This window comes from Callithrix jacchus, chromosome 4 (assembly GCF_049354715.1).
Source record: "Callithrix jacchus isolate 240 chromosome 4, calJac240_pri, whole genome shotgun sequence".
In the NCBI taxonomy this organism is placed as follows: domain Eukaryota; kingdom Metazoa; phylum Chordata; class Mammalia; order Primates; family Cebidae; genus Callithrix; species Callithrix jacchus.
Window position 1 is genome coordinate 111,459,959 of NC_133505.1, and position 24,233 is coordinate 111,484,191.

A 24,233-nucleotide genomic window follows, 5' to 3' on the forward strand; every position below is an offset into this window, starting at 1 on the left:
GACACAGTGAGACCCTGCCTCAAGAAAATATACATAAAATAAAATGTTCCCATATATCACTGAAAAGAAATATGTATTCTGAAGTTGTTGGATGTGATGTGCTAAACATGCCTATTAGGTGGTTAATCAGATTGTTCAAATCTTCTACATATTTACTGATTGAGCCATTCTGTTAGTCACAGAAAATGCCTATTTAAAAATGTTCCTCTGGGCTTGTGGATTTATCTATTTTTACTCATATTTCTACTAATTTTTGCTCCCTGTATTTTGTAATCATGCTATCAGATGACACAGAAGTGTCACATCTAAATAAAACTGAAGTGAACCTTTTATGAAGTATTATCTCTAGTGATGCTTTTTGCTTTAAAGTCTGCTTTCATATTAAAATAGCGATAGCATTCTCAGAGTAGTATCTTAGAACAGTTATTATTCACTTTCTCATAAGCTATGTGATGCCTTCAAACAGGCATTTTCTTCAGCTTGTCTTTTTCCTTTCGTGACGGAGTTTCACTCTTGTTGCCCAGGCTGGAGTGCAGTGGCGCAATCTCAGCTCACTGCAACCTCTACCTCCTGGGTTCAAGTGATTCTCCTGCCTCAGCCTCCTGACTAGCTGGGATTACAGGCACCTGCCACCAGCCCCCCGCTCTGGCTAATTTCTGCACTTTTTTAGTAGAGACACGGTTTCACCAAGTTGGCCAGGCTGGTCTCAAACTCCTGACCTCAGATGATCTGCCTGCCTCAGCCTCCCAAACTGCTAGGATTACAGGCATGAGCCACCACTCCAGGCCCTTCTCCAGCTTTTCTAGTTGTCTTCTGCAAAATGGTTTGTCTCAATCTGTAGTTTATCACTTTTGGAAACAGTTTGCTCTTTCCATGCCTGTAAACTTCCGTGTCTATATACTCAATGTTTTTCTACCTCTTGGTGGGCTGTATTCTAGATAGCTCCTTTATATATCTACATTCTGTTTCACTAATTATCTCTTCGGCTGTGTCTAATCTCCTCCTTAGCCTAATAACTGAGTTTTTAAAGTTAATAATCATATTTTTTTTAATTTCTAGAAGTTCTAATTAGTCATTTTCCACATCTGGCTGGTTATTTTTTATTTATTTATAAGTATCTTATTTATTGCATATCCTTCCAAGCTTTTTGTTTGCTTTTTAAAAGGAGCATCACCCTGTTTATTTTTAAGTACATTTAACATATTCATTTTTTTGTTAGGAATCTGATAATGTGGCCAGCAGCAGCCATTGTTTCTGCTGGCTCTAATTTCTCATGCTGGTGAATTTCTTCATCTGATTTGACTTTTTTTACTGTAACTGCTGATTTTCCTTGAAACATTATCTGTGGAAATTCTTGGAGGCCTGGGTTGAAGTAGCACTCTTTCAGAGAGGAGTGTTTCTTTTCTTGCCTGTTGGGATGCAACCAACCTGACAGCACTATAATTAAATTCCTGGCATGAGGATTTTGGACCTCATTGCTACAACCAAGTCAACCTGCACTCATGTGATGGTCAGCCTTTCTCCTGTTTTAGGAGAGTTCACATCCTGTCTGCCCCTACCTCTCCTAGTGCCTAGGTAAGGGCAGCCCGATTTCCTTACTGTTCACTCCCCATCCCCAGCCTCTCCACTGGCAAGTTTATTTTTATCAGTCATCCTTACCTTGGCAGTTTGTCTCAGCAGACTCCCAATTATGCTTTATTTCCTATCCAATTTCCCCCGCTTACCCCAGCAGAAACATTCAGGGACATTTCAGCTTTCATTTCGTCTTTGGTCTTTATGGTTTCCCTTCTTTCATGCGGACTTAGCAATGCATTTGGAAAGATGCTTTACAAATTTTTTACATTTCAGTTGTTTCAACTGGGAAGTTATTCAGAGTATATAAACTTCCAAACTCGAGAAACAGATATCCTTACAACTAATTTTCAACTAATTTGAAAAAATTTTCATAAACTCTGCATCTGAGTTGCAATTATCTTTTTTTTACCCAGTGACAAACTACTAACCTCAAAAGACTACTCAGCAAGTGACCCACTCAAAGATAATTCATCTTAGTCCACAGAAAACACTGCTTTAAAAAAAATCCCTATTCCTTAAAAGAAAAACAATTTAAGCAAAACATTAGTTGGTAATGCAAAATTTGAAGAGAATAAGAAAAGTACATTTGTTTATAATAAGAACAATGAAACAATTTTCTGGACTATGACATTTGTAGACACAAAATCTTGGCTCAGGGAAATGTCAGATTCCTTAAATGTTCCCCTAACAATAAAGCATTTCCTGATGTGAAACCTTTATTTCACGAAGTAACTACCTCATGGTTTCTGCCTGAAAAGGTCCTGGAACTAGTGGTATTTATGGCCCCTCCCTACCCAAAGTCATTAAAGTATGCACCAAAGGCAAAACACAGTAGAAATTTCCTTCAGGATGGCTGTCTAATCGGGTAAGCCTGAAGATGTGGCACACATGAAAATCATTCAAGCTCCAATGAACAACAAAACTGTTTCAGTTATTGTCTGCCACCAAATTCTCACACATTAACCTTAGCCATAAATACATACTACAAGCCATAAAAGCTCATGCAGAACAAGGAATGTGGCTGGATTTACAAAAGTCCAGCTATAAAATTTGAAAAACAGTCCAAAGTATAGGCCTTCACAGGGCCGGATGTTTTAAATGAGAGCTCTTGAAATTCTTTTGCTCTCCTGAAACCTTGTTCTACAGGGCTTTGGTAGAGAAATAAATCAAGAGAAAAGGTATTTCAGTTGAACAATGGGGCTCATTCATTTTTGCTACTCACAAGTTAGAACACTGTTGATTTAAATGGAAAACAGGAAAATTACTTTTTAAAAAGAAACATGACTTAACTCTTTAACCATTTCACTTTTTGCCTACCTTTTCTGAGGTTCTTTTGTCTGTAAAGTGGCATTATTCACTCTGAAGCCAAAAGAATTTCCAATTCCTGAATCTTACTACATTCAAATGTTAAAATTGCTTTTTATAAACCTGCTTCTTGGGGACTAATTCATTTATTGAGTTTAAGATTAGTTTAAAATAATTTATCTTATGCTTTTCCTAGACCAAAGTCATACTTTTATTACTTTCTTTGAAAAATCATTGACTATATTAACTACATTTCATAGAAAATGCTGTGCAAGCTCCCTAATAATGGGAGCTAAAGTGCTTTTATACTTTACAAAAACTCTCAGGGATAGATAAGTAATGACAAACACAAGGAGTGGTGGGGCACTGAGGCTGCAGGGGGCACGGGCTGCTGTGGGCCTGAATGACTTCCGTCTGTCTCAGTCTGCCACACGATTAAGTTAGAACACAGGCTGGGGGGGTTAAACTGTTACGGATCCAAATCTTTAAATGGCATTAGGAAAGCTACTTGTCCTCACCAGCCTCAGTTTCCTGGGGGTAATAATTCATGCTCCTCAGAAGCTGTTGAGAAGACTGAAAGAAATGCCTACATTTGTAGCTCAGAACCTGACACAGGAAATGTTATGTAAACAACATTAACTATTATTCCAAATAACCCAGCGTTCAAGTGACAAAAGTAAACTGAACATGGCCTCTGAAGAATCTGATTTGCTAATAGTGTATGTTTAAAATCCAATATTCATCTCACGGTATGCAGCTATTTTTCATATTCATTTTAAAATTAGTATAAATACTCATTTTATCACTAGTATTTTGTCTTTTATATCAAATTGCCTATTCTGGGTTTTGTTTGTACTGTCTTTTGATATCCCAATTCTTTCTCGATTTTCTGCAGTCCCATTCTGACACACAAATTTCCTACCAACTCCCTGTCTTCTCTCTGAGGCCTCCTCCCTTGTTGGTATTGCTTTTAGCACTCAGATGACTTGGCTAAGCTTTGGACAGCTCCTTTGCTTAAAGCTTCTTGAATGTTTATCTCCCTTTTTCTCCTCTACCCCCGAAAAATGTCCAGCCCTACCAGGCAGGAGCAAAACAGTCAATATCATCTCTGCTACCTAAAAACAAGAGCTGTATTAGTCAGAGATGGCGAAATGACCAATCTACAATGCCTGCTAAATACCAGATTTCCTTTTATGGCTATATGTTAGCATGTAATGCAAATTTAATTTCTAACGAAGAAAAAAGCCAATTTTCTTTAATGACACAAAAGCATTAAAATAAAAATAAGGTAGGTACTGAAAACTTTGCCAATTGAAAATGATTAAACTTTTAGCAAAGAAAGGAAAAAGCAAAGACAGGTTAGTGAAAGTCTGGGAAAATCCCAGGTAAGCTGATATTTCCTTACAGAAATCTCCATGTCACCACCATCCACCTTTTCTCCTGAAACTCCTCCTAAATGCTGTGACATGAGCAAAGACCACTCTGGGCCCGTTTTAAGGATGCCCATGTTAAAGGAGGTTGTTAAGTTACTAGCAACAAAGATTTCAGACATATGGTTCTTTTCACCTAACAATCACTTCTTAAGAATTCAATTAAAAACCTCTGATATCATTAATTTTAAATGTAGGCTGGGCACAGTGGCTCACACCTGTAATCCCAACACTTTGGGAGGCTGAGGCAGGCAGATCACCTAAGGTCAGGGGTTTGTGACCAGCCTGGCCAACATAACAAAAACCTGTCTCTACTAAAAATACAAAATTAGCTGGGCATGGTGGTGGGCACCTGTAATCCTAGCTACTCCGGAGGCTGAGGCAGGAGAATCACTTGAACCTAGGAGGTGGAGGTTGCAGAAAAAAAAATGTATTCAGGAAAGGGACTAATGGTCAGCTCCTTTTTTGCTGCTATTATTCTATAAATCAGGGGATAAAGTCCCCGACTTCCTACAGGAAAATTAAAGAACCAAAGAGAAAAGAAAATGGAAAAAAGAAAGAAAACAGAAGAGAGGAAGTCTGAGCCTGGATCTGTGCACTGGGCCACAGCACCTTGGACACCCCCTGGAACTGATGATATCCACATCTTACTATCCAGCAGATGGGGAGCACTTGAAGGGCAGGGGCCACAAGGCCTCATTACAAGTGCCCAACACAGTGCCTGGCACGGGGTAGGGCATCAATGCACGTCTAATTCATAACTAACTATACAATATGTAATCCTACATTTTAGACTGAACCTTACATACAGCTGTTTAAAATTTAAAAATGACAAAAGTAACCAAAGTTAAATTTTAGAGAAGTTATGAGTATCTTCTGCTTTTCTAATAACAATATTTAGAAATATATCCCTGAGTTAAATGTATTCCTATTTTTAGGGCATAAACTCACTTAAGTTTTCATGTAAATTTTTTTAAGTCTACATACTTGAGAGAAAAGAGATAGCCCTGAACCCTGATACTTACCCATACTGCAGAAAACATTCAAAAATTTATTCTAAATTTTGTCTATGTAACTGAAGTACATAAGGCAACTTTTTATATATTCAAAATAGGACCAGGCACAGTAGCTCATACCTGAAATCGCAGCACTTTGGAAGGCTGAGGCAGAAAGACTGCTTGAGCCTACATGTTCGAAACCAGCCCGGGCAATATGGTGAGACCGCCCCCCCAGCTCTATTTTATATTTATATCAAGTAAATAGATCAAACAAAATAGGGTTATTTATAGTAAACTTGGGAAGCAAATTATATACATACTTCAAAAGTAATACTGATTAGAAAGGTTTAGAAAATATAAGAAAATCTAGACAAATTATTTTCTTTTAAGGTTCAGGATTATTAATTTCAACAAATCTGCAGGCATGAACCACATCAAGGATCACAGGAGTCAAGACTCAGCTGTCTTTTCTACTGCAGAACTAATAAAATGTCATGCTAGCCTGGTGTCTTTAATGATACTTTGATACTTCACTTTTGATTTTAAACAAGCAGCAGAATAAGAAAAGAAAAAAATCTTCTGCTCACATAATATAAAGAAATGAAAAAAAGAACCCCATCATTCTCAGGGCTCAATAAAGGACCAAAAATTTAATTAAAAAAAATTTAGGAAGCCACAGGGATAAAGATTCAAAACACTCAGAGGTCAGTAACAGTTACAGAGGAAGGACAGCTTATCGAGCAAGGCCACCTGAGCACAAGGATCCCTAAAGGGAACATCATTTGAGACAAGCTGGTGCATACCTGCTGTGAATTCAACATGGCCTGTTCTAGGTGCTGGCAACTCCATGGGGAACAAGACAGGCAACATCTCTAATCTCATGCAGTGCACAGATCCTCACACAAAGTGTTTTTGTATGGAGAGAAAAGGAAATCAGAATGGGGGAAAGGAGGAGAAGGAGCAACTCTTGAGAGAAAGGTATCTATCAAAAGTACATGGAAGGCTGGGCGCGGTGGTTCACACCTGTAACCCCAGTACTTTGGGAGGCTGAGGTGGGTGGATCACAAGGTCAGGAGATCAAGACCATCCTGGCCAACATAGTGAAACCCCATCTCTAAAAATACAAAAATTAGCCAGGTATGGTAGCATGCGCCTATAGTCCCAGCTACTCAGGAAGCTGAGGCAGGAGAATCGCTTCAACTCGGAAGGTGGAAGTTGCAGTGAGCTGAGATTGTGCCACTGTACTCTAGCCTCGACGACAGAGTGAGACTCCCTCTCAAAAAAAAAAAAAAAGTACAAGGAAGCCTGGTAACCCCTGACAGAGACATCTCTTCTCCCAAAGCAAGAAGGTAGTAACTGCACACATTTTTTTGGTAAGCCAGTGGAGAAGAGGACGTGACTGTTGGGAGAGGATCTGCTTAGCTGTTCTGAAGTTCTGAAGAGCTAAGATGACAGGCCTAACTCCATTTCTACACAGTGGTGCATAAGGTGAGTCATGAAAATTACCTGTTCAAAAAGTTAAGAAGGAGCAATTGCCAGCCTCAACAGTTACTAGATAAAGGATGTGATCCACAGCTTGCAACAAATGTGTTCATATTCTTAAGTGAAAATACTGCAAATGTAAATGGCAGAAATGAGGTTTTCTAGAGAGTCAGAGAACAACAGAGAGAACACTCCCATAAGGCAGCAAAAGAACAGAAATCCATACTTAGTTGACAAAATGAATCCAGTTTCAATTCATACAGACCTCATTTAACTTTCAGGTTGCTAAGATATTTTCTATCCTGCTGTTATAGGTTTGTTCTCCCTATGTGCTGTCTTTTTAAAAGACATTAAATTGCCATTGGCCTTTTTTAGGGGGCTTTTTGTGCTCTCATTTCAAAATGCACAAAAGGCAGGTTTTTTTGGGAGACACAGATGATGGTAATGTCTCCCAAGAAAACCTACCCATGTGCATTTTGAAATGAGAGCATAAAAAGCCCCCTAAAAATGAGCCATCTAAGTGAAATTATTTAGTTCTCAAAAAAGACAACTGAGTGATATCTTAAATATATAAATAACTAATTTATACAAAAATGTTGATAATTCCCCTTGGCTTTAAGGGAAAACAGATTAAAATCCCAGCAGAAAGGCTTTAGGATATCAAAAGGGGTACAGATTTTAGTAATATGAAACGTGAGGTTTCACAATATGGATTGAGTTTTCAGGCACCAGTTGTTCAGGTCTAAGTCATCTAACATTCAAGTTAACTAGTGCATTTAGCATTTAAGTTAAATGTTAATTATTCTTCTTTTAGTGTAAAAAGGGTAACAAAATTGGGGAAGGGGGTTAAAAAAAAGCAAAAAAGATCCTAGGAGTTAGTCTAGTCACCAACCGGGCATATGCACCCCTGAATTTTCAATGATCGGCCTGCACAATTAGACATGTTCTCTCAGTCTCTTCTTTTGTGATTATAAATCTGGCTTTGCAGATAAGTTAATTTGAAAATCTGTATTTAGAGCAGCTTTGAATCTGAAGACACACTCTTTTTGGGGGGAGAGGGGTGTCCTCAATCTAGTTTTCTAAGCTACCTAAAACTAAAGTATGGTGATTCTAAATATTCCCCTTTCAGTCAAGAAACAAAGAAAAAAAGAAGGAATACTTGAGAACCCTCTGTATGCCAGAAACCCTGCTAAGGACTTGTCTTTGCATTTTCTTATTCCTCACAATTCCCCATGAGGTAGATATTATTTCCTTTTTTGTAGACATGGAAATATTAAGGGAGAGAAAAAAAAAACTTTACCAGGGTAACCAGTTAATCTAGTGGCAGAGCGGAGATTTGAAAGGCTATGGTTATTGTCCCAATATAGCCAACTGTACTTAAAAGGAACTATTTTTTTTCTTAATTTAATGATCCCTATTTCAATCTGCCATGTCTCCCCTTTTATAGACTAAATTTACTTAATCTCTTCAATAGTAAAACAATCACATGCAATACTTGTTTTTTTAAAGTTATAATTATCAATGATTCAAAATGAAACCAGTGATCAGTTAAAAAGCAAACAAGAGTTCTCTAATCTTAATCCTGCACAATTGACTTTTGAACCTAAGAGTGAAAACTGATATCCATTTGGTCAACAGCTGCAACTGTCGAGAGCTTTCAGAATCCCAGGACCACCATTCAAAAGAATAACTACTCTGAAGTTTATGTTATCTACAAATATAAAGCAAAGCAATCGACAGCTTCAAATCCACCTATCTTATGTTACTCACTTCACATTCTGCTTTCTGGTCCACAGAATATGACATACTTTGCCAAATGCCTCACTGAAACCCAAACACTGATCAGTTTAACAGTCTTATGAAAAAACAAAATCAGCTAGTACCATTGGACTTGTTTGTTCCATATGGTTTTCTATGAGCTCACTGTGCTGGTCTTTTTGCTATTAACTTGCCTAGGCTAGGGTCCCTTGTTAATCAATCAAACACAAATACAGGTGTTGCTGTGAAAGTATTTTTGTAGATGGGATTAAGGCCCATAATCCATTGACTTGAATGAAGAGAGATTATCCTGGATAACCTGGGTGGGCCTGAGTCAATCAGTTGAAGGCCTTAAGAGAAGAGATGAGGCTTCCCTGGAGCTCTGAATGGATCACGGCCACAAAGTGTTTCTTAGATGCTCCCCTTTTTTCTTCTTCATATTCATTCTTGGCTGCAGTATCTAGAATTTAGTTTTTGAGAGCCTAGTGTCCCTCTGTACTGTTTTCCTTCTGGAATCCCAATCTCTTGAGTACTCTCTTCTCTAAATGCTAACACTGCAATAACAAAATAGCAGGGTTGAGGGGAAGATAAGAACTGAGAGGCTGGGGGAAAACAAAGAGGGATTCTGTGAGTTTTGCCAGCCCTTAAAGTTTCATTCAAAGTATTATGATCCCTTATTAAAGTGGATATAGCAATAATCCAGTATAGAAATATGTGAATGCAATTTTCTCTATATTTGGAACATGTGTGCAGAATAACAGCACCATAATGTCTGATGTCACTGATTCTTTCAGGCTCAATCTTAAAAGGTTTGCTCAGTTCTATGAAGACCTGTACTTGCAACTCAAGTGAACAATTCCTGGTTTGCCTTGACAGAGAATGCAAACACTTTCTTGACACCAGGATCGATGTTGGTGTCAAGAAACCAGCTTTTCTCTTTTCTTAATAGAAAAAAAATACTTAGTTTTATTAAATGGCTATATATTTAACTCTAGGAAAAAAGTTGCTGACTTCATTCTAGTATATGTACGAATGGTGCTCTGTAGTATCTAATGTTAGGATGCAGATCTTGCTCAGAGAAGTTTAAAAATGATGCAATGCTCAATCATACAAATATTTTCGTATCACAATGTAACACAGATTAGAAACTAATGAGGTAAATACATTATTACAGAAATGCACTTAGTATTTTGAAAATCTATGTCAACCCTCTATAAAATATTATTCTGTATTAACTAGAAGATAATGTAATTAGCTTAGTGTCTGTTCTTACTGGGGTGCCAGTGCATCTGATAGGATTTCTGGGCCTGGGAATTTTCAGCATAGTAAATTGGGCAGCTGAAAAGTTTTTGTGCTTGATGATAGTGCTGGTATGATAGAGAAGATGGAAGAGAAAAACATTTAAAATGAGGCATTTCCACCATTTCTAACTGGCTGGTTCTATGCTTACCATGATATGTAAAGCTTTGGCAAGCAAATGCAGGCTGTTATGTTCGTAAGTACTGAGGGCCACTCTGCTGATTATGTTAATCTAGCCATTCTCCTTGGTCTAATAACCCTTGCCTATGACAGTTTGCAACATTATGCCTTTTTTGTTTATTTTAGAGACAGGGTCTGCCTATGTTGCCCAGGCTGGTCTCCAACTCCTGGCCTTAAGTTGTCTTCCTGCCTCAGCCTCCTGAGTCCTTAGGATTGTAGGTGTAATGCCACCATGCCCAGCTGCACCATTAAATCTAAATAGTTATAGATTAAAAGGGTCAGGTTCTCCTTCACACTCTTCATGTGCAATACTCACAGGATATTTTCATACTATGTGCAGAAAGTGTGGCTAATCCCAATCTACAGCGAAAATGGTAAAGGCAACAGTTTCATTCCATTTTCCCTCATTTTATGGAATGCTAAAAGAACACGAAATAAAATACTAAAAGAAAAACAATCAGATGAACTGACATGAATGTGGTAGAATAGGAAAAGGTCTTGGGAAACCAAAAGACCAAAATAATTTTTAAATGAAGTTTCTTGGAATAATTATCTGTGTCTAAAAAATAACTCACCAGTGATGCCATTGGATTCCTGCTGTAGGTCACAGTACCAGAGTCGGTTTACTGGATCACATCCCTCCCTTATTGATAACAAGACATAGTGGCCATCATCTGATAACTAAAAAGGAAAAAAATAGCACAGGGCGCTAATTAGATTATATTTTTGGGAGAATATTGTTGAATATTAAGTTAAAAAATTAAGGTTAATTTTCAAAGGCAGTGTCTCTGCCCCAAACTCATGATCTGATAAGAAAGTTATCTGAATAAATACACGAATACCACATTTATCTTATTTTACTCATAATAATAGTTTAACAAAACACAGTGAATTATTTTAGTTGAAAATATCAGTAGAGGTAACTGAATGTCATGACTTCAAGGTAACTTTTATTTGAATTTCTATTTTTTAAACTGAAAACATGTGCAATCCAGCATTCTGAATATAATATCCTTGACTTTAAAGTTTCCTCATGGGTTGCATAATTTAAAGTTTGTTGTTCTTGGTAAGAATTAGCAAAAATGGGTGTAGATGCAAGAAATTCACTCTGGTCCACACTGGTCACATTGACACGTGTCTACTGAACGACTGCTTATCCATATTTTTAGTCCCTTCCACTGCAAGATCTCAGTAATGAAAGGCCTATGCTCAGAGACTTTCCTTTTTAGTATAAAACAGCAGACTCTTAGGTAGCAAAAAGAATCCTGATTAAAAAAAATCTAATATGAAAAATATATTATTATTCTGAGTTCACAAAAATTGATATGTGGTATCAAACTATATATATTCTTTTGCAACTAATTTTTTTCAATCAATATAAGTTTTATAATAAGTCCATGTTGATATGTATAAATCTAGTTCATTCATTTTAACAGCTGTACAGTATTACAATTTAGAAATATACTTGATCCATCATTGTACCCACAAACATTTAGATTATTTTTCTTACTATTACAAATAATTCTTTAGAAAATTTGTTGAACATGTTTGTGACCTAAAATGCTTCCCAGTGTATATAATGAAGTAAAACTGCTCAGTAGTAGGATATGCACATATTCAACTCTATGAGATGTTGCCAAATTATTCTCCACAGTGGTTGGTATCAACTTACACTCTTACTTAGCAGTACTGTTTGAGAGTTGCTTATTATGAAGGTTAATTTTATATGTCACCCTGGCTAGGTCACAGTGCCCAGATGTTTGGATGTTATTTTAGATGTTTCTGGGAAGTTTTTTTTTTAAATAAGATTATATTTAAGTAAACAGACTTAAAGTGGATTACCCTCCATAATGTGAGTGGGACTCATCCAATTAGTTAAGATCTTAACAGAACAAAGACCAACCTCTGCTGAATAGGAGGGATTCAGCCAGCCAACTGCCTTTGGACTCAACTGTATCTTTTCCTCAAGTCTCCAGCCTGTGGGCCTACCCTGAAGCTCTGGAACTTGCCAAGGCTCCACAATCACATGAGACAATTCCTTAAACAAATCCTCTCTCTCTGTGTATACATACACTACATACAAACATCCTAGTGGTTCCTTTTCTCTGGTAAACACTAACACAATAGCTGTTATTCTTTCATTTTCTCCTTCAGTAAACATTTGCTAAGCAGCTATTTTGTGCAAGATATTTTTCTAGGTGTTAAAGATACATCAGTAAACAAATCGGGAAAAAAAAAGGGAGAGGAACACATTAATAAGGAATTATGCAGTATATTATGATAAATGCCATGGAAAACATGAACAGGTCTGGGTAAGGGAGACAGGATGTGGTGGGCAAGCTACAGTTTTTCTGTTTGTTTGAGACTGCGTTTTGCTCACCACCCAGGCTGAAGTGCAGTGGCACAATCTTGGCTCACTGCAACCTCTGCCTCCTGGGTTCCAGCAATTCTCCTACCTCAGTCTCCTGAGTAGCTGGGATTACAGGTACATACCACCATGCCCAGCTAATTTTTGTATTTTTAGTAGAGACAGAGTTTTACCAGGTTGGCCAGTCTGGTCTTGAACTCCTGACCTCAGGTGATCCACCTGCTTTGGCCTCCCAAAGTGTTGGAATTATAGGCGTGAGCCACTGCGCCCAGCTGAGGCTGTAGTATGAAATATGGCAATCAAGGTAAACCCCATTAAGAAGGTATATTTCCACTGTTTTCTGACTTGCACTGTTTCCACTGAGAAGTCTGTGTCATTTCTTACCTTTATTTCCCTATACGTAATGTGTGTTTTCTCCTCTGGCTGCTTTTAATATTTTGTTATCTTTGGCTTTTTGAGTATGTGGTTCATTTTTATATTTTCTATTTCTTTGGTCATTACATTAACACTTAGTAAAGATCTTGAAAAAGTATTTTTTATGATAGCTTTTTATAAATCCGTATATGTTAATTCTACTCTATGTTATTTCTGGATCTCCTTGATACAGCTGTCATTGAAGGTTTGGTGTGGTTCTTGCAGTGAATTTTACTGCCCTACCTTTCCTTTCTGATTACTGAATCACAACAACTGACTTAGCCATCATTTATGATTGAGGTAAGGTCACTCTAAACACTAAGCTGTAAAGAGTCTGTCTTTATTAAAAGGACAAGAGAACAAAAGTATGAAGTACTATTGATGCTGCTTTCAGTTATGTTAATAAGATTATAATCGCAAGGTTCCTGATAATCTTAATATAGGATGGTTTAAAAATAAGGCGCAACCAAAATTCTAAACACTGTTTTGTTAGCCATGCATATTAAAAGCATAAGGATAATAAAATGTGTAATTCCCAAATCAATCAAAGAAGGAGAAATACCATACAAAGAGGAAAGAAAGGGAAAGCAAGATGAATGTAAGGTTCAAAATTAAAAATGTGGAAGCCATACGTCAACAATAAAAATTAATGGATATGGAACATATTTTTAGATTGATTTCTATTGACTATTTTTCCTCATGGCTATATGTCACATTTTCTTACTTCTTTTCTAATGACTCTCCTTTTTAACTGGATTCTGGACTTTTGAACGTTGTCTGGATTTCTTTTATTTTCTGGTCTGCCTGTAAAACATTTTACACCAGTTAATTTGTTGGCAGATCAGCTTGATTCATTTAAGACTTGTTTTCAAAGCTTTGTTGGGTAAAGTATACAGCACTACTGCTAAGGCATGGCCTCTCTAATTGAATACCCCAGGTGTTCAAAGTCGTTGCCCTCTGACTGGTCAGAATGGGAAAGTCTCCCTCCCAGTCGTTTTAAACCTTTGGGAGTTGTCAGCTTACAGTCCCCTAGTAGTTGTTTTTAGCTTGAATTATAAAGTGTCAGTCAGTGTACACACTGCTTAATAGCCATAAGAAGATTCCAAGGAACCTCAGAGGCAGAAATCTCAAGGCAGAGTTCTGAAACTCTTAGTGGATAGTTCCCTCCTTTTGTTACTCTGCCCTGAAAATTCCAGTGGCTTCAGTCTCCCGGATTTCTAATCTTTGAATCCTTAGTTCAGTGAGACTATAAAACTCTGAACTCCTCCTTCTGACAGAGGCCAAAAAATACTTCCAGGAAGAAAGCTGGCTGACTGTAGGACTTACCTCTTTCCTGGATCAGTCTGGGGTGGCCTACTGATCAATATCTAAAACAGTTGCTTTGTCTATTTTGCATAGTTTTCTAGCAGCAGGAAGACTAGTCCAGTATCAGTTATACCATCACGGCCAGAGGCAAAAATCTATCATTACGTCTTAAACAAGTCTCTTACAAATGAACAACATTTGAACTAATCTAGTCTTTAAAATCCAATCTAAAAATTTGTATTTTGTATCCATTAATTTTTATTGTTGACATACTGGCTTCCACATTTTTAATTTTGAACCTTTTATACATCTTGCTTTCCCTTTCTTTCCTCTTTGTATGGTATTTCTCCTTCTTTGATTGATTTGGGAATTACATATTTTATTATCCTTATGCTTTAATATAAATGGTTAACAAAACAGTGTTCAGAATTTTGGTTCCACCTTATTTTTAAACCATCCTATATTATCAGCAACCTCATAATTATAATCTTATTAACATAACTGAAAGCAGCATCAATAATACTTCATGCTTTTGTTCTCTTGTCCTTTAAATAAAGACAGACTCTTTACAGCTTAGTGTTTAGAGTGACCTTACCTCAATCATAAATGATGGCTAAGTCAGTTGTAGTGATTCAGTAATCAGAAAGGAAAGGTAGGGCAGTAAAATTCACTGCAAGAACCACACCAAACCTTCAATGACAGCTGTCTCAAGCACATCTAATGAGTTTTTCTCAGCATTTCTGACTGTGCTAAATAGCTGGAGCAGTTTATATTTAATCTAAAGTAGGAAGTCCCATGGTACATTGCCGTTGCAATGCCAATTAAGTCAGTCGTCTTCCTTATAATTCTCTTTATCGCAATCCAGAGATGTTCCATAGCCACTAAAATTTGTTAAACCGGAAACAATGTTGAATTTTCAAATGCTCAAGGTGTCAAGTCTCAAAATCATTTGTATGTCATTGTTGCCCCAAAGCATACAGACTAGAAATATGCCTTCTTCCACTTAAATTTAATCAACACACACTTAGCAGGCCCACACTCAGACTGCTGATTTTAAATTTCAAGAAAATTTAAAAGACAAATTTTGGAAGTAACTGGAAGGGGAAGACAAAATCCTGTTGATGTGGGAGGCATGTAACTGTTAACAGAATAAAGTCATTTTCCTAAAAGCTGGATTTTAAAAAAAGAAAAGTAGAAAAGCAGGGAAGCCAAGGGCCGTGAGGCCTTCATGGAACAGTTTGAATTCAGGTTCAACAATACTATTTTTTTTGTTTTTCCTTTAAGTGACATGATATCCCAGCTAGAATAACTGTGCTTTCCAGAAGCAATTAATCTGATTCACAAACACGGATGTTTTCTTTTTCAAAAACGTTGCAATAATATTAGCCTGACCACTTTTGAAATAATTCCTAAATTCACAAATTCCTAAATTTGTGCTTTCACGGCTTCCTTCTAATTTAAATCTTTATTATTTTAAGCAAATTTTCCTTAAGTAAAATGACTTAACTTCATGAAAATCTACCATTTATGTAAATAAAACATTAACAAAAACAGAATTAAAAAATTACTATAAATGAAACATTTACGCTGCTGATATTAAATCCACTGCTTGCATTCCAAATAACATCAATAGACATCAAGGCTAAAACTCTACCATTTTCATTACAGTCAATTTTTAATATGTAGGTTACTTTGACAGTCTACTTCTGCAAAGTCATCCTTTGAATTATATTTACAGTACTGATCACATATAATTAGAAAATGCTAATAAAGAAGAAAGTACTAACATCTGTTAGTACGTATTTGGACAGAGGAAAAAATCTAGATGTACAGAGAGCGTGGTATCCTACAGACGGGCTAAATAACATTTGGTCATTCACTGACACTAAGCTTTTTATTTTCCATAAGCAGACAGAAACCTGAGAGTTTATTAAAAAAAAAAAAAAAAAAAAAGCCAAAAGCCATAGCCCCACACTCCTTCTCTGGTGGATGGCAGAAAGGCATGTCTCCTGAAGATGGGACGACACTCATCTCCAGGCTTCAGGCAGTAATTCACTCTTCCCCCTTGCCTTGGCTCAGAGAGTAATTCACTCTTCCCCCTTGCCTTGGCTACTTTTTCCTGGCACGGTTTCCTCAAATTTAACTTTTCTTTCCCCCAGAGTGGAATAGAGGTACTTAATGAAAAAGAAAAGTCACTCAGCTTGCTTTGGTTAAGGGTACTTGAATACACCGCTAGTCATTGTAAAATGGATCTTCTGGGTGGTCCAGCCCAGTTTTCCAAAAGAGCCAACTACTACAAGCTCAAGGGCAAAGGTTTTTGATGAAGTATATTCCTGTGCCAGGGTGGAAGAGTGGACACAGAGACTATCCCCGGAAGTGGCTTATCTTAATAGAAAAATCTCAGTCAACTTCCCATCCTCAGCCAGCTTCTCATCTCCCATATCAAAGACACAATTTAACACCAGTCATCAAATGCTGCAGTCCACTACTCTCAGGGCAGTCACAGCTGGGGTGTGTATTCCACCAATATTTATCAAGGGTCTACAAAGTGCCAGCTGCTGAACCAGGCTCTGGCACATACAGATCAATAGGCTAGGACCTTCAAGAACTCAAGCTCAGGTGGGAAGGACAGACTGACAGATACAGACACACACAGAAAAAGCCATGTTACAGAACATTCACAGCAATAAGTACAAAGTATGATGGGAGTGCCAGAGAGGGGCATCTACGAGGTGGTAAGCTGGATAGAAAAATAAATTCTGAGAAGGCTTTGGAGAACTGATGGCCCTTACACGATTATTAAGAAGTAGGATTCCCCTAGTTTCTTGAAATTGTCTGTGCTCAAAACTCAAAGGTTATACTAGTTTATGTTATCTGGTACAGAGAGCTATGTCTAACATATACTCAAGTACATACATTCATTCTCAAGTTTATATCTCACCGACAGACATCAGCATGGGTGGTGGATGCTGTGTGCGCTGCACTCTGGGGCTGAAGCCCTCATTTCCCAGCTGATGGGTGTTGGGAGCAGACAGCTCTCAGATGAGAATCTCTCCAGGTCTCATCCTCAAGTTGAGCATGCACCCTCTCCCAACGTCATGCATTCTTTTGGGTTCATCCACATATGACAACTGATTCATGTAGGTTTATAAAGACCCAGACCCCTCTCCCTCCTGTTAAGACAATGCTGAAGGGCTCACCTAGCTTGAGGGTTACTGTAGGATTGTCTGACACCTCTGTGATGATTGCATCACAGTTCAAGTTCTCCCTCTGCTACCTTTGCTCACCATACAGGCAGAGATTTTGAAATCTCTCCCATCAAACTTCCAGTACACAAATTTCTATCTCAGACTCTGCTTCCCAGGGAAGCTTATCTGTGACAGCATGTAAGACATCGATAATATCCTGTAAATATGCACTGTGTACAACAGCACAGCCCACAGTTACTGTTCTTCCACTCAGTGTCCCTGGCAGCCCCAATAAACGTTCACTTCTCCCTGCCCGCCCAAGTTCTGAATCAACTAGAAACAGAACAAGAGCCAACAGATGGAGAACCAAGATCTCAACTTAACTGCTGAATAAGTACACACTTAAGAATGTGGCTTAGTGCTGTGAGGCAGCTAATCTGTGAACTCCCAGCCTCTCTCATGTCTAGTCATTGAGAAACCAAAATTCAGTGAAATTTCTCGACAGCGAGGTCAGAAAAATGGAGAAAAAAAGTGTTCCCCTTTCATCTTAGTGGTTTCTTACCTTGGCATACTTTCTGCTAGTCTACGGATACCTCTTTAAGTCCTGGCTTCCACTTTTGAAGATGGAACCCAGTAACAGCTATCATACTAACTTACATTTATCAAAAGGTAGGGCATAAGGTATGGTGGTATCATATTTTATGGTTTCATAAAAGAAGCCACATTAATTCATTAATAATTCTACTTTGTGTATGCTGTGGTACTAGGCTACACTAAGACAGTCCAAGAAAACTCTCATTAGACATAGTTCAAATTGTTAGAGTATGTATTTTATACTTTACTCTGGGAGGTTCACGTGTACTTGTCTGACACAGAGTTCACAACACTTAGCATATTCAGAAATAGAACTCCTACAAAACCACAGAATTTAGAGGGGTAAGTAGCAACCGGAGTACTTTGCAGGGAATCTAGTCCCAAATAAATGTTTTTATAAAATGTCTTCAGTTAATGCCTCACCTAGGTGTGATGGTGATTCACTCAGACCAGAGTCTTGATCAAGCTACTCCATTTCACAAGGTCATTGGCTCTACCATTGTGTCATCTGAGGACTTCACACATGCACACACATACGCGCGCATGCACACACACACACACACACACACATATACACCATACATGTATAAGTCTTCAGGATAAGTGTGAAATAGATACTAATATCTCAATATGGCAATCTCTCTGGAAAAATGGGTATATATTTTAAACAATACACCTATATTATTATTATTAAAATGAATCTGGCTATTTTCGGTCTCAATACCAAACATTTGACGAATACCTGAGCTTTCCAAATGACTGAAATAAACAAGCCTTTCTTCACATTGAGAGCATTAACAGAAAAGCATTTAATGTTTTAAACTCCCAATAATTTAACTATGTATGAAGTAATTTATCCTTAAAAGCAACAGAACACAATCTAATATTTATATATACATAGACTATGTGGACTTACATCAAACATATTTTTAAGGAAAAACTCAAAAGCTATTTTGTGCTGGGAAGTAAACTCCGGTAGTGGTGGCGTATCAAGCAAATTTTCAAGGCCATGACATTTCTTTAGCATATTTATTTTTCTTCTCTTAGAATCTAACAGAAAAAAGGTGAAGAAAGTTTTTTTATTATTTGAATCTACACGCACTATCAAACTGAGGAAGGTATTTTCTTTTATTTGTTGTAATAAAAGAATTAGTTGCATGTAAAAAAAGTATTCTAAAAAACAGTGACACTTGAAATTGTCCTGGAAATTAACAAAAGGAGTAAAAATGCATCTCAATAGCTTTGAGAGTTAATCATGCTACTCTCAGAGCAGGAGACTTTATTTTATGTAAATTATCTTATACAAATTTATTTTATATAAATCTGAATTCCTTTCATAATAGTTTGAATCAAAGCAACATCCCTTTAACATTATTTTTCTGACACTTAGGAAAACTTTTAAAACTAACCACCTACAATGATGACTTTTCATATATGAAACTCATTTATGAATTTGTAATAAAAATAAGAGGCAATGCCAGTAACAGACATACAGGGGAGCCATAGGCACAGGTGAGGGTGCATTAATAATTTTAACAAATAAAGTTACCCAGCTTTCCCAGTACAGTGTGGTTCTATAGCAATAGAAGAAAAAAAGAAATCAATCCAAATACTGTATGATGTGTTGCTTGGTATGCCAGAAACAGATAAAACAGAAAATTCTAAGAAAACAAAACACATACAAAATAAAATAAATAATGTATGTCTCGACATGTACAGGCACTACTGTTTCTAAGTTACCTGGTTGATAAATTTTGTTATTCAAGAATCTACTCTTTGGGTCAGGTGTGGTGGCTCATGCCTGTAATCCCAGCACTTTGGGAGGCTGAAATGGGTGGATCATTTGAGGTGAGGAGTTCAAGACCAGCCTGGCCAACATGGTGAAACCTCTCTCTACTAAAAATACAAAAATTAGCTCAGTGTGGTGGCAGGCGCCTGTAATTCCAGCTATTTGGGAGGCTGAGGCATGAGAATTGCTTGAACCGGGAGGCGGAGCTTGCAGTGAGCCAAGATTGTGACACTGCACTCCAGCCTGGGTGACAGCACGAGACTCCATCTCAGAGGAAAAAAAAAAATATCTACTGTTTGTCTTATTTTCTCCTTTGCTGAGCAAAACAAGCGTTCTGTGAGAAAAGTGACTGATCAACAAATCCAACATGTCTACTAAAAATGACTTTCCTGCAGGATTGTTTTATGTATGAAGAGCAGCACAGCCTTCCTGCTTTACTCACATCCAGTTCTCTAGCTTGGCTTCCTGACTTTTCTGCCTTCCCACCCATGCTGCTGAGATTTTCCTGTGTGCTAATCAGCACAGTGAATATTATCATGTAAGGCAGTGCTAATGGAAGGAAAAACAGTGGTGGACATAAGTCAAGGGCTTACTAAGTGCTCGGGGAATAAATGTATGGACTGTGCCAACTGGGAAGAGGATTACTGAGCAATTGCTGGTCCAAGTCAAAAAGAGACAACTCGCGAGGGGCAGGGGAGGCAGAGATCCCCCCAGGAATACCACTGGACTTTCCTGTGTCTGTTCTGGAAGGTGAGACCCTGCTGGTCTTCATGTGCATGAACTTCCACAGCGGATGTGGGAAGAGTAAGGAAATTAACATTCACTGTATTCCTACTATAAGTCAAGCAGCAGGCAACACACTTTATATGTTAACGTATGTGTAATATATGTGTTTTTAATTACTGGGGATCACAGGTGAACATATAAAAATGGCTTGTGAAGGTATGTGACAGATATTAAGATTCTGGATTACTTTTGAGAAAAAAACCAAAAAAACCTTTTCAAGAATTAGGTATAACAGAATTAGGTTCTCAATACAGGATTTGGTGAGATAATCGCAAAGAAGCAGGGCATTTTCTCCTTAATCCTTTCTAAAGAGATGATGCATTTTCACAATCTTCATTCTAGAGCACCCTCTGCTGGGAACAGTGCTGCAAATGTTTGATTTCTTTAGGATTTTCCCCAAATGCTCCAAATGCTCACACTTCACTTTAAAAGAGCCTTGTGGGAGTTTTTTTGTCCAATAGAACATAACAATTTCTATCCTGCCATGAAACTGTCCTTCAAGTAAAGCCTCAAACTCAATATTAAATAACTGGCATCTCTGCCCATCAAAGCCCAATGCCAGCTGTTTCATGTTATACCCCGGGGGAATGAGCTCCAGCATCCTGGACATGTGCAGGAAGGACTGAGTGTGGGAGGCTGCCTGAGGTCCTTGGCTGTAAGTGAGGAGGGCAGTGAACACAGCCTGTACTTCCAGGACAGAGTTACCCATGGAAAGCCTTCCTCTGGGTCAAGAGGTACCCAGGAAGCTACCAGGAAGACAGCTGGCCTCAAGTCATCTTGAAAGGTCCCTGAGGAAATAAAAAGGTGGAGGAAGGAAAGAAAAGTCTAAATCTCGAGGGAGTGCTTCTGGGAGCAAAAGCTCTGGGGACAGGCAGGTTGTGCAAAAGGGCAGCCAGAGAGTTTATAACACCCATCAGGGAACAGCAAAGTACAGAGGTTCCTAAAATTGAGGGGATCCCTCTACAAAAGGATGGCATAAAGAGAGCTAGAATCTGGACACGCATCCTGATTGCAAGCAGCCAAGAAAGACCAAAAATGACAGACTAACAAACAATTCCCAATAAGCAGAACTCCCATTTCCCTTTTCTTACTTCTCCTCCCTGCATGGCTACTGGGGAAACTAATAGGATGAATATGCAAGGAGAGGGGCTTGGCAAACTTGAGCTGGGTAGAGGGCAAAAGCATGTAAATTGGAGAGAACGATATTTTGTTTTGGACTGCAATAACCTCTAACAGCAGTTCCAATACCCAAAAGTGTCCAAAAGCAAGGAGTTCTGCCAGGTAGAAGGAAGTCATCCTGGGAAGACACACTGTCACAGCGTGACTGAAGGTAACAGTGGGGAAACTAAAGCTGCTTTCTGATTGGAACTCCCTGAGATCTGTCTGAGCAAGCCAAGAAAGACCTGTCCATGCAGGAAGGCAGAGGAGGTACCTGTGAAGAAAGGAGATGAGTCACAAGGAGATTGCATCTAGAATATAAAGAGAAGTTCGCAGTGAACTTGGACTGCAGCAGCTGAAGGGGAGGTGGACAGCAGTGAGCCAGAGAAATCTGCACACATCCACATGCACAACCAGCCTCTGCCCAGAGGGTTCCTCCACCCACACCCACAAAACCTGCATCCTGTTCAGTGTCCCATTTCTCTCACACCCAGCAGCTAAGTTTTCTCCCAAGAGGCTAAGAGATGCTGTGATAAATCCTCTATCCAGTTCAGAGCTGAAAAAGCCCTGGAGGAAATACAAGAAATGAACTTGGATAGATTAAGTGACTTGCTCAAGGCCACAGACAGAACTAGAATAAAAATTTCTGTTCCAGTATACTCCCTTTGCTATAACAGTGGCTCTCTCATCATAGACACTATAAAATGTGTTATCAAAATACTAGGTTCTATGACTGTAGTAAAAGGAAGTATTTTAAAAATAAAAGCAACAAATGCAGCACATGTCTTTGGTACATGGTTGTAAAGAAGACTATGGCTGGGCACAGTGGCTCATGCCTGTAATCCCAGCACTTTGAAAGACCAAGGTGGACAGATCACTTGAGGTCAGGGGTTCAAGACCAGCCTGGCCAACATGGTAAAACACTGTCCACTAAAAAATACAAAAATTAGCTGGGCATGATGGTGCAAGCCTGTAATCCCAGCTACTTGGGAAGCTGAGGGGAAAGAATTGCTTGAAATTGGGAGGCGGAGGTTGCAGTGAGCCAAAATCACGACATTGCACTCCAGCCTGGGAGACAGAGTGAGATCCTGTCTCAAAAAAAACAAAATAAGAGGACTATTGCTTTTCTCTAATATGCAAATCAGTTGAGAAACGGCCTCACTTCCGATGAATAGCCTGAGTGCTAATGTATCCACCAGCCCTAGGTGCTTCTGGCCCAGCTGGTTCTACAGTGTACCTGCTTCTTGGACTCCCATGGCTTTATCACACTTCTTAAAGGGCACAAGAAATTCACACCTCAAGATTTTTTTCATGATCTATATTTTTCTGAGTGAACACTCAGAAATGGACCATCGATTCAGGTTGGGCCTGAGGCTTCTGAGGTGTCACACTAGCAGAACTCTAGAATTCATGTTTAAGTGACAAGGGTACTCCGCCATGTAGCAAGATGGTCCTTTTGCTCAGAAGGAGATCACATACAGCTGGGTTGGGAAGGGAGGAAGGAAGGAGCTCACCTAGCCAGCCAGACTTGCCTGATCAGCCCTGGTAACTGGTGGAATAATACAAGTCACAACAAGACCACCCACATGGCTGGAACACTGCTTGAGGAAAGTCTACACCCACCTTTTGTTTATAGAGCCCACTAGTTTTCTCATAGACTTCCTCTGCACAATTCACTAAACGGGGGCCTGATCCAATAAAGATCAAATATGAAGGACTCACTTTATATTGTTCCTTTAGCTTTTTTTTTGAAAGCAACTTAATTTATTATTTCAGTGCAGCAGAGATGCATCCCTTTATTTATTACTCTTTTTTAAAGTCATTACTCTTAGGCCATGCGTGGTGGCTCACACCTGTAATTCCAGCACTTTGGGAGGCCAAGACAGGTGGATCACCTGAGGTCAGGAGTTTAAGACCAGCCTGGCCAACGTGGTGAAACCCTGCTTCTACTAAAAATACAAAAATTATCATGGTGTGGTGACCCACACCTGTGTAATCCCAACTACTCAGGAGGCTGAAGCAGGAAAATTGCTTGAACCTGGGAAACAGAGGCTGCAGTGAGCAGAGATCACACCACTACACTCCAGCCTAGGTGACAGAGCAAGACTCAATCTCAAATAAATAAATAAAACAAAATAAAGTCATTATTCTTATTTTTATGTGCCCTTTCCTCTTGACCAGGGAGACAGTGTGCATGCATAGTGGTTAAGAAGATACAGGCTGTGGCCCTAACAGACCCAGCAGGCAGTTCCAACTGTAGACTTGCAAGATAATTACCCTGGTAGGTATTTTATTTTCTTTACGCATTCCTTCCTTCTCAAACAGTAGTAAAGATTATATCAGATGAGTTACGTAGAGCATGCATCTATTGAAAGAATGGCAGAAGGATCATCTAAACCACTTAAATTTGGTTTTCTTTTCATTTGCCTAGGTAGAAGTGACTATACATGTTTAATGCATGTGATATATTTCCACTGTATTTGTAAACAGTAGCTGCTCACAGCAGCATTACTCATAACAATGCTGTGGAAAGCAATCCAAGTGTCCAAGGATGAATGGATAAACAAAACATGGCACACACATGTACTGAAATATTGTTCAGCC

The 24,233-nt window shown here is 38.5% G+C and overlaps 1 protein-coding gene across 2 annotated transcripts in view; it reads right to left on the reverse strand.

The window, feature by feature from the left end:
* PREP (prolyl endopeptidase) overlaps positions 1 to 24,233 on the reverse strand; it is a 120,208-nt gene that overhangs the window by 59,384 nt on the left and 36,591 nt on the right. For both annotated transcript variants that reach the window (XM_035296416.3, XM_002806719.6), the window contains exon 7: positions 10,603 to 10,708. In XM_035296416.3, the coding sequence (XP_035152307.2) occupies positions 10,603 to 10,708 (106 nt within the window). The remainder of the gene's footprint in view (positions 1 to 10,602; positions 10,709 to 24,233) is intronic.